Source organism: Tachysurus vachellii, chromosome 23 (genome assembly GCF_030014155.1).
Source record: "Tachysurus vachellii isolate PV-2020 chromosome 23, HZAU_Pvac_v1, whole genome shotgun sequence".
NCBI classification, from domain to species: domain Eukaryota; kingdom Metazoa; phylum Chordata; class Actinopteri; order Siluriformes; family Bagridae; genus Tachysurus; species Tachysurus vachellii.
Window position 1 is genome coordinate 1716670 of NC_083482.1, and position 11668 is coordinate 1728337.

The 11668-nt window shown below is 46.8% G+C and overlaps 1 protein-coding gene across 2 annotated transcripts in view; it reads right to left on the minus strand.

Moving 5' to 3' along the window:
• Nucleotides 1-744: 744 nt before the first annotated feature.
• bcor (BCL6 corepressor) overlaps nt 745-11668 on the minus strand; it is a 43102-nt gene continuing 32178 nt past the window's right edge. For both annotated transcript variants that reach the window (XM_060859437.1, XM_060859435.1), the window contains 4 exons: nt 10893-11038; nt 8544-8621; nt 5793-5946; nt 745-1885 (listed from right to left, as the gene is read on the minus strand). In XM_060859437.1, the coding sequence (XP_060715420.1) occupies nt 1603-1885; nt 5793-5946; nt 8544-8621; nt 10893-11038 (661 nt within the window). In that variant the 3' untranslated portion in view covers nt 745-1602. The remainder of the gene's footprint in view (nt 1886-5792; nt 5947-8543; nt 8622-10892; nt 11039-11668) is intronic.

Genomic DNA, 11668 nt, shown 5'->3' on the forward strand with positions numbered 1-11668 from the left:
TCTTATATTTAAAAAGAAAACTTGTTTTTAATGATTTGTATAGAATCTAATGTTATTTGCTTTATTCTGACTAGTTCCCTTTGTTCTTTCCGCCCTGAGACACTTTAGAGACATCAGTCCAGCTCCATAGACACAAAGGGAATGAATATTAATCTTATAAACAACTCGATCTACATCTGCATGTTTTTTTTCCTCAGGTGTTTTACCCCCCGTGTCCCCTTCACCAGTGCAGAACCACATCGGTGACCGGGATGAACTCGTGCAGCAATCGTGCGCGCGCCCGCTGCGTGTTCGCGTGAGCCAATGGTTGTGTGTGTGTGTGTGTGTGTATATGTATATATATGGATAGGTTAGATTGCGTAATGCTCGTTTTTAGCTACATGTGGTTAAAGCCCTGTGTGTGTGGTGTGTTATTGTTATCAGGTTCGAACAGCTGCATGATGGTTTTTCCTTCATCACAACGATTCAACCAAACTGCGTCCTCATGGTCATGTCCCCCTACTGCACAGCTCCGGGTCTCTCATTTCCGGCTATTCTCCAGTCATTTCCGGTTCTATCCTGCAAAACAGGAAATGGAGCTCAGGTGTTCCGGTACAGATCAGAGCGATGGCGTGGGGAAAAGACCGGCTGTTTGGTCAGAGCCCAGTCTGTTCACTCCTCTGTCTCTGCTTTAAAGTGTGTCTCAAAGTTTTACATTAGTCCCTGCCTCAAAAAATACAGACAAAACCAGTCAGCAAGACCATACAAGATGGAGGGGATCATTTATTGCCATTTATCTAAAGGATTTTTTTTTGTAAAATATAAATACAAACGATAGCGCATGTAAATTACAAAGTTCTCAACACGTCTCCAAAAACAAGTCACACGAGTCGGAAAACAAGTTACTGAAACCTTTGCCTCATTATGTACAACTTCGACTGTGTCCTGTTTCCTAACAAAGCGTCAATATTAGTATCTTACACTTATTACTTAATATTTACCCCCAAAACAGCCACTTTTAAAATATCTTACATTTTTTTTTTGTAATCATAAATAAGAGACCAAAAAAAAAAAAAAAAAAAAAAAGTTCACACCAACGAGCCTACAAAACTGTGTCTGATAGTTAGGACAAAAACAAACAAACAAACAAACAAAATGCTCCAAACTCAAACTGTGTGAAATTGTCGTGGCAGGACAAACAAACGAGGGAACTCGAGTCAGGAAGTGCACTAGTTTAAGTCACAAACTACCGCACACACAATTGTACGCTAGTCTCCGCAGATTTGCGGTTAGAACTCAACAGGAAAAAAAAACCTTTGTATATATATATATATATATATTTATATTTATATTTAGATCTATATATATAATCACAAATAAAATACAGCGATCGTATATTTATATATGTATATTTTTATAAAACATCTCAAACAAAAGTTCATTTCTTGTCCGTTTCTTCGCGGAGCAGGGAGTGTGATCCACGTCCGAGATTCGTCCTCTTGCGCTATGTACACGCTGTACAGGTTTGGAGTTCCGAAGGCCTCCACTGGCGGAAATGTTAGTCTCCAAAATGTCCGTGATCACGACACTTTTGGTTAAAGTCTGTGTTAGTGTGTTGTAGTGTCACGAGCGCGGCTCCCAGCGGTTGTCCAGGTACTCGAGCGAGGAGCCGAGCAGTGCAGCGAGCTCGGCGCTGATCTCCACCAGGTCCAGCAGCTCCTTGCTGTCGGGCAGGAAGCCGTCGAGTTCCTCAGGACACGAGAAGAGCGGGCTGAGTGACACCTGCTTGTAGAACTCTGCTTCGGCGATCGTCACCACCTCGATGTGCGAGAACGTGGAGCGGAAGGTGCGTGCTGACATCTTCAGCCGCTTCAGCACGTCAGAGAGCAGCAGCCAGTTTCGGGGCCTGAGGGGGGGGAAAAAAAAATTGAGGCTTTAGGAATGAGGTGGAGTTAACGAGCAGGTGACGTCCATTACGTCAGATTCTTTCCGTATGCTAACTCCCAACACTTAAGAACTTCAGAAGATTTAAAGGTGAACGTATACCAACGAAATATTTTAAATGTTATGCCGCAATGCCATAAATATAACACCAAAAAAAGTATGCAGGCTAACAACGAACATCATAGCGGTACACTGCTGCTAAAGCAGACACTCGGTGAGAACGCTGGAAGCCTGAAGCTGTACGCATCATCATCACGAATTCGAGTCGTCGCTCTTACGGACAGCATTAGCGGTTTTCATTGTAGGATTGGTTATAAGGAATCAGGAAGGGACACGAATGTCTTGAGGTTTCCGTCCCCTGCTCTGAGCAGACTAGCTTTTCCATCGTGTTTACATCAGGGAAAAAAAAAAAAAAAAAAACAACACGTACGCAAAAATTACGAGATGTCTTTGAGGTTCTGGCTTTGACTTTTCAGTCAGAAAAGAATTCCATGTGAAAGCAAACCGCAGTAAAATGTTACTGTATACCGTGTCTCGAGGTCATCTTAAGACGTTTGGAGTAACGTCTAAGTTCCGACTAACTGGAAGCTGCTGCTGTTATTCCGGTGCCTTTTGAGATTTTGTGGAAAATTCCATAAGGAGTGTGAGAGTTGTTGTAGAAACTCAGTGCTGTAATGCGTCTGTTTGTAAAAAATAAATAAAAATGATCAACTTGGTGAAGGAAAGTGCTAGAATAAACTCTGGGTGCAGACAGGAGGCCTGCGTTCGATCGAAAGCCGCGATGCTGCAGAGACGTTCTGCTCAAAAGCTGCTCTGGCTGGAGGAAACCTGGTGGGTGGATTCTGTGTCTCTCTTTTTTTTTTTTCATTCCTTCCATTGCAAGAGTGTGTGTTTTCGCTTCCGACGTCAAAACCAAGTTTATGCAGATGTTCTCTGTCTCTCTCTCTCTCTCTCTCTCACACACACACACACACACAATTACGAAAGCAGCCTCAAATGCACAAAAGATGCTTGGCCTCTCGCTTGCCCCGAAATACAATAGGTTACAGACGCACAAAAAGACGAGACAAAGCCTGTCTGATGTGAACGCGTGCGCGCGCACACACACACACGGGGGAGAGAGAGCGGTAACAGGCAGTGCTCGGTCGATGGCACTTGAGGCGGTGTGTGGGTCTCGCCGAGCGCCGGCAGGATGAATAGTGAGTGATAGAAAAAGGGAGAGGGATAGAGAGAGAGAGAGGGAACGAGGGAGGGAGGAAATGCGAGGAGAGTGTGGTGTGTGTGTGTGTGTGTGTGTGTGTGTGTGTGTGTGTGTGGGGCAGAGCGGAGAGGCCCCGGAGGCACAAGAGAGCCATTAATACTGCATCAGCCGGCAGCGCACAGCGCGAGCGAGAGAGCGAGCGAGAGAAGGATGGAGATAGAACGGAGACGGGGGAGGGGAAGCGAAAATTACACAGAACGACGAGCGCAGCAGCTGAGTGTGTGTGTGTGTGTGTGTGTGTGTGTCAGTAAAGCTGGGACGGAGACGGAGTGGGAGGTAATTAGCCGTGTCTGTTTAGCGGCACGTCGCTAGGATTCGAGCGTGCGGAGCCTCAGCTCTGTCTACCCATCTCTCTCTGCCTGTCTGTCTGTCTGTCTGTCTCTCAGCTCTGTCTAATTGTCTCTCTCTCTGCCTGTCTGTCTCTCAGCTCTGTCTAATTGTCTCTCTCTCTGCCTGTCTGTCTCTCAGCTCTGTCTAATTGTCTCTCTCTCTGCCTGTCTGTCTCTCAGCTCTGTCTAATTGTCTCTCTCTCTGCCTGTCTGTCTCTCAGCTCTGTCTAATTGTCTCTCTCTCTGCCTGTCTGTCTCTCAGCTCTGTCTAATTGTCTCTCTCTCTGCCTGTCTGTCTCTCAGCTCTGTCTAATTGTCTCTCTCTCTGCCTGTCTGTCTCTCAGCTCTGTCTAATTGTCTCTCTCTCTGCCTGTCTGTCTCTCAGCTCTGTCTAATTGTCTCTCTCTCTGCCTGTCTGTCTCTCAGCTCTGTCTAATTGTCTCTCTCTCTGCCTGTCTGTCTCTCAGCTCTGTCTAATTGTCTCTCTCTCTGCCTGTCTGTCTCTCAGCTCTGTCTAATTGTCTCTCTCTCTGCCTGTCTGTCTCTCAGCTCTGTCTAATTGTCTCTCTCTCTGCCTGTCTGTCTCTCAGCTCTGTCTAATTGTCTCTCTCTCTGCCTGTCTGTCTCTCAGCTCTGTCTAATTGTCTCTCTCTCTGCCTGTCTGTCTCTCAGCTCTGTCTAATTGTCTCTCTCTCTGCCTGTCTGTCTCTCAGCTCTGTCTAATTGTCTCTCTCTCTGCCTGTCTGTCTCTCAGCTCTGTCTAATTGTCTCCCTCTCTGCCTGTCTGTCTCTCAGCTCTGTCTAATTGTCTCCCTCTCTGCCTGTCTGTCTCTCAGCTCTGTCTAATTGTCTCTCTCTCTGCCTGTCTGTCTCTCAGCTCTGTCTAATTGTCTCTCTCTCTGCCTGTCTGTCAGTCAGCTCTGTCTAATTGTCTCTCTCTCTGCCTGTCTGTCTCTCAGCTCTGTCTAATTGTCTCTCTCTCTGCCTGTCTGTCTCTCAGCTCTGTCTAATTGTCTCTCTCTCTGCCTGTCTGTCTCTCAGCTCTGTCTAATTGTCTCTCTCTCTGCCTGTCTGTCTCTCAGCTCTGTCTAATTGTCTCTCTCTCTGCCTGTCTGTCTCTCAGCTCTGTCTAATTGTCTCTCTCTCTGCCTGTCTGTCTCTCAGCTCTGTCTAATCGTGTATCTCTCTCTCTCTCTCCCCGTCTCTCTCTCTCTGCCTGTCTCTCTCAGGTCTATTTTGTTTGGGCTCTCTCTCTCTCCACGCGTCTCCCTTTCTCAGAGTCTCGCTCTCTCTCGGACAGTTCTTCCTGTCACCATCTCTTTCAGACACTTTCTGTACCTCTTATCTTCTTTCACTCTCCTGTTCCTGTCTGTCACTTTCAGTTCTGTTTCAGTTCACTTGTGTTCTCTCTCTCTCTCTCTCTCCCTCTCTCTCTCTCTGCCTATCTTTTTTTAATCTCTTTTTAGATCTCTCTGTATCGGTTTGTTTTTTTTCCGTCTCCCTCGTGTCTCGTTCAGAAAGCTAACTCCAGTCCACCAGCGGAACATATTTCCTTTCTCCCACGTTCTGCTCTGAGATCGTCTACGCTACATGTAGTAGGGGCGTTGCCATGTTCTGGAAATGTCACCAGTCTGTGATGATGTTTATTGTACGAATCAATCAAAGCGTCTGTGCGGCTAGTCGGAGCCGAGTGCTCGGTTCTGACCGTATGCCAGGATCTCCATTACACGTCCTAATGACTGACTGATAAGTCAGGAACGTCTAGCTAACCGGAACTAGCCACCAGAAGCGTGATGTGAGCCGTTTGATAATGAGGACTCGTCGATAGCAGCTCATTGAACACGTTCTGTCGAGTTTCCGCTGCCGTTCTCTCGTTGCTTATATGAAAAATGTACAGGCTTTGTCGAATTTAGCAAACTGAGCAGCGTCAATCATTAGCTATCTTACACTTAGCAACCATAATGCCCAGTTGCCTAGCAACATTCAATCTCCTCATGGTTTTGTTGTCCCCACCACCATAGAACCTTTTATGCCGTCAGAATGAAAACCCAAATCTAAATTGTTTGCCGCGGTCATTACCTAGCTTAATCTTGGCGTCCGGAGTTTCCGTTTCCTAGCAACGGTTTAGCGTCAACAATATTAATAGAGGCTTTTGTCTGTTTACGTTCCATAAGCTTATAGAAGGTTTTATTCCTAGTGTGTTTCTGAAGTTCTGAAGCATGGAACCCTGATCCAACACACACACACACACACACACACACACACACACATACACTCACCCTTGTGAGAGGGACACCTGGATGTTGTAGCAGGGGAGCAGCGGTCGGTCAGAGAACTCAAACTCAAACACGTCCCTCTGCTCTTCCTCGTTGTCATCCTCCGGACCAGGAGGGTCAGCCAGGACGTCAAACGCTGTCGAGTCTTCAACCGGCTCTGAGAGACAGAGAGATACAGAGGATAAAAGTAACGCTCACAGATCAACACTGATCAGAACAGCAACATACTGATGAATAATTCATGCGTATGCAAATCCCAAATGGAGTCACTGCTACATATTCATATATTTGAGCCAGTGTGCTTTCAGATCCAGTAACAGTAGTGAGAAAGGCATGGCCTCGGTCACTGTACCGTTTTATACGAGGTCAAGAAGGCACGGTGGTCTTTGCTGTAATCGTTCTTAGAAAGAGGCGTGGCCTCTGTGTCTGTCAGCCTCAGTACAGGCAGTGAGGGGCGTGGCATATGCAAACGAGGGTGACTGAGGTGTAGCCTCTGTAGCCACTGATCCCACTACAGGTGGTCATAGAGGCGTGGCCTGGATGCTAATACGTCCAGCCGAGAGGGTGTGGCCTGTTCGTGGTTAAGTCGGTAATTAAACCTGATCATGTGGAAAACCCTTCAGAATTTTAGAACATGTTCAAACAGCTTGCAGTTTTATTGTGGTGAACTCGCTGCTATAAACGTAGGTTTATCGCATTTTATTGAATTGTCACCTGATATTCAGGCATTTTCAAATCCTCTTTACATACACACACACACATACACACACATACACACACATACACACAGTAAAAGACCTTGGTCTTGAATAGCTGGACCCATGTGACGTGAATAAAGCTCTGTGTGTGTGTGTGTGTGTGTGTGTGTGTGTACGCACGATAGGACAGCGGTACAAAGCCTCATTTGTTTAGAGGGCTCGCACTGTTATCAGCTGCTCCCTCCCCCACCCAGCTCTCCACTCGCCGTGCCTCGCTCCTTCCCTCCCTCCCTCCCTCCCTCCCTCGCAAACTTTATTACCGCTCCCTCCATCTCACGCCTCTCCAAAACAGAGCGGAGACTGAAACAAGCTTCTTGTCGACTTGCTCCATCTTGGGTCGTCCTTGATTAAAAATAAGGACACTTCAGAACCGTTTTGTCTCCTTGTGTGTACACTGTGTTATTCTAGCGCCTACGGATGCTCTATCGATCTCTTCGCTGTCCCGGGTCGTACCATTCCGCAGTCACATGGTTAACTGCACACAACAGACTCTTGGGTTGGCTTTTTTACCCACTAGGCTAAATAAAAATATCTTCTACATGTGCGGCACAAACGAGCCTCAGCCTCGTGACTGGTCAGGGCAAAGCTCCACCCGCACCCAGAGTTAGCCCCGCCCACTTTACACTGAAAAGGGAGAAACTACGATATAGTTCAAGTGCATGTTTATTTAGCGTAAAAAAACGCTAGTTCTCTGAGCCGAACCTTTACTTTCGGATTTTGTTTTGTGTTACTTCACTCACTTTGTGATTTAATGTTGTTATCCGTCCCAAACAACTTGCGACATCACGTTTCACTAAGAAAATTTCGCAATGCTGCTACTATGAGGAGTCGCCCACACGTGTGCCTCGCCTCACGTGACTGACCCACCAGGAAGTCACACCTCCTGCTGACTACGGAAAATATCGCCAGCGCTCGCCCGATGGGCTGCTTGCGCTCTCGCTCTGCCTCTCTCGCTCTCTCTCTCTTTCACACGCAGGTGTTGTTGTCGTGAGAGCTTCCTGAACATTCCGCTCCACTGCTCTCTCCCAGAGGACGCCCCCCTACCCCCCACTTCCTCTCTCCCTCCCTTCCTCTGTCCTTCACTCGCTCCCTCTCTTCCGCTCCTTCCCTCTCTCTCTCCTTTTTTCCGGAGTCCTTCTCACGTCGCTTGCACTACCCCGGCTCCTATTAACGCTGCCTTCCATTAAGCTGCACTGAACGATGAGTGCGTGCGTGTGTGTGTGTGTGTGCACGTGTGTGTGTACGTGTGTGTGTGTGTAGGCTCTTCACTCTTTCCAGTGTGCGTTGGCCTGGGCGCAAAGCCTCAAAGCGAACGAGGGGAAAATCAGACACCCCCCTTTTTTTCTCTTTCACTCTCTCTCCATTTTATAGTCGGGGTTTTTCCGAGGCGGCGCTTTAGCAGAGTGAGGCTCCCAAAAATAGCCGTCTGTCTGTCTGCCCTTTTTTCTTGCTGTCTCTGTCTGTCTGTCCTTCTCTCTCTCCAGTTATTACTGATCCATTTTCTCAGATATACCAGGAATTCCCTAAAGTGCTTGGGAATGTTGTGTTTGCGTGCGTGTGTGTGTGTGTGTGTGTGAGAGAGAGAGAGAGAGAGAGAGAGAGAGAGAGAGAGAGACCAGCTGAAGAGCCGACAACCTCAAACACACACACTCGTCAATTACACACAGCCTGAGAAGTCTTGTTTATATATACACATATACACACACACCCCTTGTGTGCATGTTAGGGGTGAATTCTGTTTTATTTTAGAGACGGAGAGAGAAAGAGACGGAGCGCGTGAGATGATGAAAGCAGACACACTTCTGTTTTCACTTCCTGTCTCTCGGACAGATGAGGAAGACGCAGACTTGCCCTTGGGCTGCGTCTGTCCCTCTCAGTGATTCTGCTCACGCTTGTGCGAGTGCGCGTGTGTGTGTGTGTGTGTGTGCGCGTGTGTGTGTGTGAGAGAGAGAGAGAGAGAAAGGGAGAAGGAGAGGATGAGAAAATCAGCACTCACCACACACAGCGCTGCCGTAAAACTCCCAGTACACACCGGGGTCGTCGTCCTCTCGGCCTTGCAGGTCTGCAAAGTAGTCTGGAGGGACGGAGACACAGATTAGAGACGATTAGAGACGACAGAAAGTAGACGCCGCTCGCTGCGACTTTTCCCGCCAGCGGCGACATTAAAACCTCTCGCACTGACCCTCTCTTCATGTCCTACAAGACCAGACTTCACAATCAGAACAAAAAAAACCTGAACCTGACGCTTCGAATCAGAGACGTTACAGTTAGCGCCTGAAAACCTGCACGCAAATCATTAGCGGCTGAAATAACCGACGTAGCCTCATGACTGGGGTGGAAAGGGTGGATGACACACCTTTTTTATGGCTGTTCCTACGGTAACCGTCGTGCGTGTCAGAGCGGAGAGTGCGCCGAATACCAAAGCTTTTTTATTCCTTAGACACGTGCTCTACCTGTACGTGTACACCTTATTTCTGACGCAGCGCTAACGCTAGCTAGCTGAGGAGCATCACAGTCTCAACTCGTTTGCCTTATTCGAGCATTTAGCTAGCTAGCTAGCTAGCTAGCTAGTTAGTTAGTTAGCTAAACCAGTAGTCTAGTTGTGTTCAGCAGCACAAAATGATGCTGTTACTGGATTCGGCTTGTGGGGCAGTCGATCCGGAACGTTCTCACAGTCTGTGAGCATTCGTTAAGTGCGGATCAGCGACTTTCGCAAAAAAAAACAAAAAAAACGAAAACAAACAATTTGTGGGGTTCTGAGGAGTGGAGAACTCATAACCTCCTGTTCACTAGTTATTTATTCACTGGTGTTGGGGGGGGCCTTTAACTGGCAGAAGGGGTGGAGGGGGTGTTTTAACTGCTAGTAGGAACGAGTGGAAGAAGTGTTGAGAGAGAGAGAGAGTGAGAGAGAGAGAAAGACAGAGAGACAGAGAGAGATACAGAGAGAGAGAGAGAGAGAGAGAGAGAGAGAGAGGGGGAGACAGAGAGAGTGAGAGAGAGACAGTGAGAGAGAGAGACAGAGAGGGAGGGAGACAGAGAGGGAGAGAGAGAGCTAGAGCTCTGATTGCTTCGCCTCAAAGGGCTCAGTGCAGCTCTGCGTGACTAAGAAGGCAAGAACGCACTCTCTCTCTCTCTCACACACACACACACACACACACACACACACACACACAGCAAGGTTGAATGCATCCTCAGTGGAGAGCTCGTCTCCCACTGAGAGCCCTTCACCTTACACACACACACCCCTTAATGTGTGCTCCGGCTCTACACTAGCGTTCAGCCACACACACACTCACACACACACACACACACACACACACACACACACACACTAAACAGCTAGCTGTGTGTGTAACATGTTGTCTAGGCAAATTAATACGAAGCTCATGCAAACTAGCAGCCTGCAAAACAGTTGCACTGGTTTCAACCATTCAGTTCCAGTTGAATCGTACACCAGTGTGATGTGTGTGTGTGACAACAGAAGTGTTGTGTGTTCCATGTGACACGGTTCAGCCAATGAAACGGCGTCTAACAACACTACACACTTCACATTGTATACGAACGTCAAGTTAACTGTGTGTGTGTGGGGATAGAAGTCAGCTCCCTTCAGGTTAAAAAAAAAAAACCCAAACCCATTTGAGATTAACACACACACACACACACACACACACGTAAAAGCTTGTAGAATTGACACCATGTTCCTGTTCAGATAACGACAGGAGGCCAGATTACTGCTCAGCCAAAGCAGCGACCAAACACACACACGCACGCACGCAGATGGTTTGCTAAAATGGCTCCTTTGGGGAAACACTCAGCTTTCCCAAATACCACCAAGAGAGAAACACACACACACACACACACACACACACACACACACACACACACACACACACACACAATATACACAGCTGTTTGAAATAACACACCGAAGTACACATGGCTTTCCCAAATAATGCAACTGGCAGCAAACACACACACAAACACGCACACACACAAACACGCACACACACAAACACGCACACACACAAACACGCACACACACAAACACGCACACACACAAACACGCACACACACAAACACGCACACACACAAACACGCACACACACAAACACGCACACACACACACTTCTGAAATAATCTGTTTCCCTAAATAACGACACTAAACACTGATCGTAAATATTTAAGGTCCTAAATGTAGAAATATTTAAAGTTAGATTACTGTTCTGAGGAGTAGAGTTTGCTTAGTAACCATCTCACAACAAGCCACGCCCAGGAACAAGGGATTAAAAAGAGGACGAGCGAGTGTGAGAGAGAGATGGGGGGATGGGGGTGTTGAGGTACTGACCGGAGAGGAAAGTCTCCATGACGTCACTGTGAGTCATCTTGAGCAGGCCGCGGCCCGAATACGTAGCGAGGGTCGGGTCAGCGCCGTACGACAACAAGAGACGCACAACGTCCAGGTGATCGTTCTCCACTGCGTCATGTAGAGGCCTGGAACACACACACACACACACACACACAGTTCGTTAAAACCAACATAAATTAACAGAAATAAAATTTTATTGTTTTTATCGACATACATAAACGTCGAACGATGGCGATTTATTTAAAGACCAACGTTTTCAATTCAAATATTTAATTACAAACAAATTTTTAAAACTAAAAAAAAAAAAATTATAATTTGTGATAAATTAGAATGAAAATATATTTAAAGAAATTCTGACCTTCAGCGAACTTCGTTTTTTTTTTTTTTTTTTTTTTTTGGAATCAAATTAATTCGTTACTGAAGCCGCCAATATTTGGAATAAAAGCAAAAAATAAAAACACTAAATATTACAGTAATATTTCCCGCAAGATTTGTGGACGGTGTGAAGTCAAGATAAAGCCGCCGTGTTTCCAGATCATGATGTCATGATGTAATTACGCTCATTAATTGTCGGTGTGCTTTATCGTACGGCTGTAAACAGCGGCGTGGCTAATTAGCGCGGTGTTTTTAGCACGAATGTGAAGTGTTAAAAGTTAAACGTGAAGCGATGTGAAGACTGACCCGTCTGTCCTGATCGATCTCGCGCTCTCTAATTATCCGACGCTCACACACACCCTGTTATTACTCACCGTGTA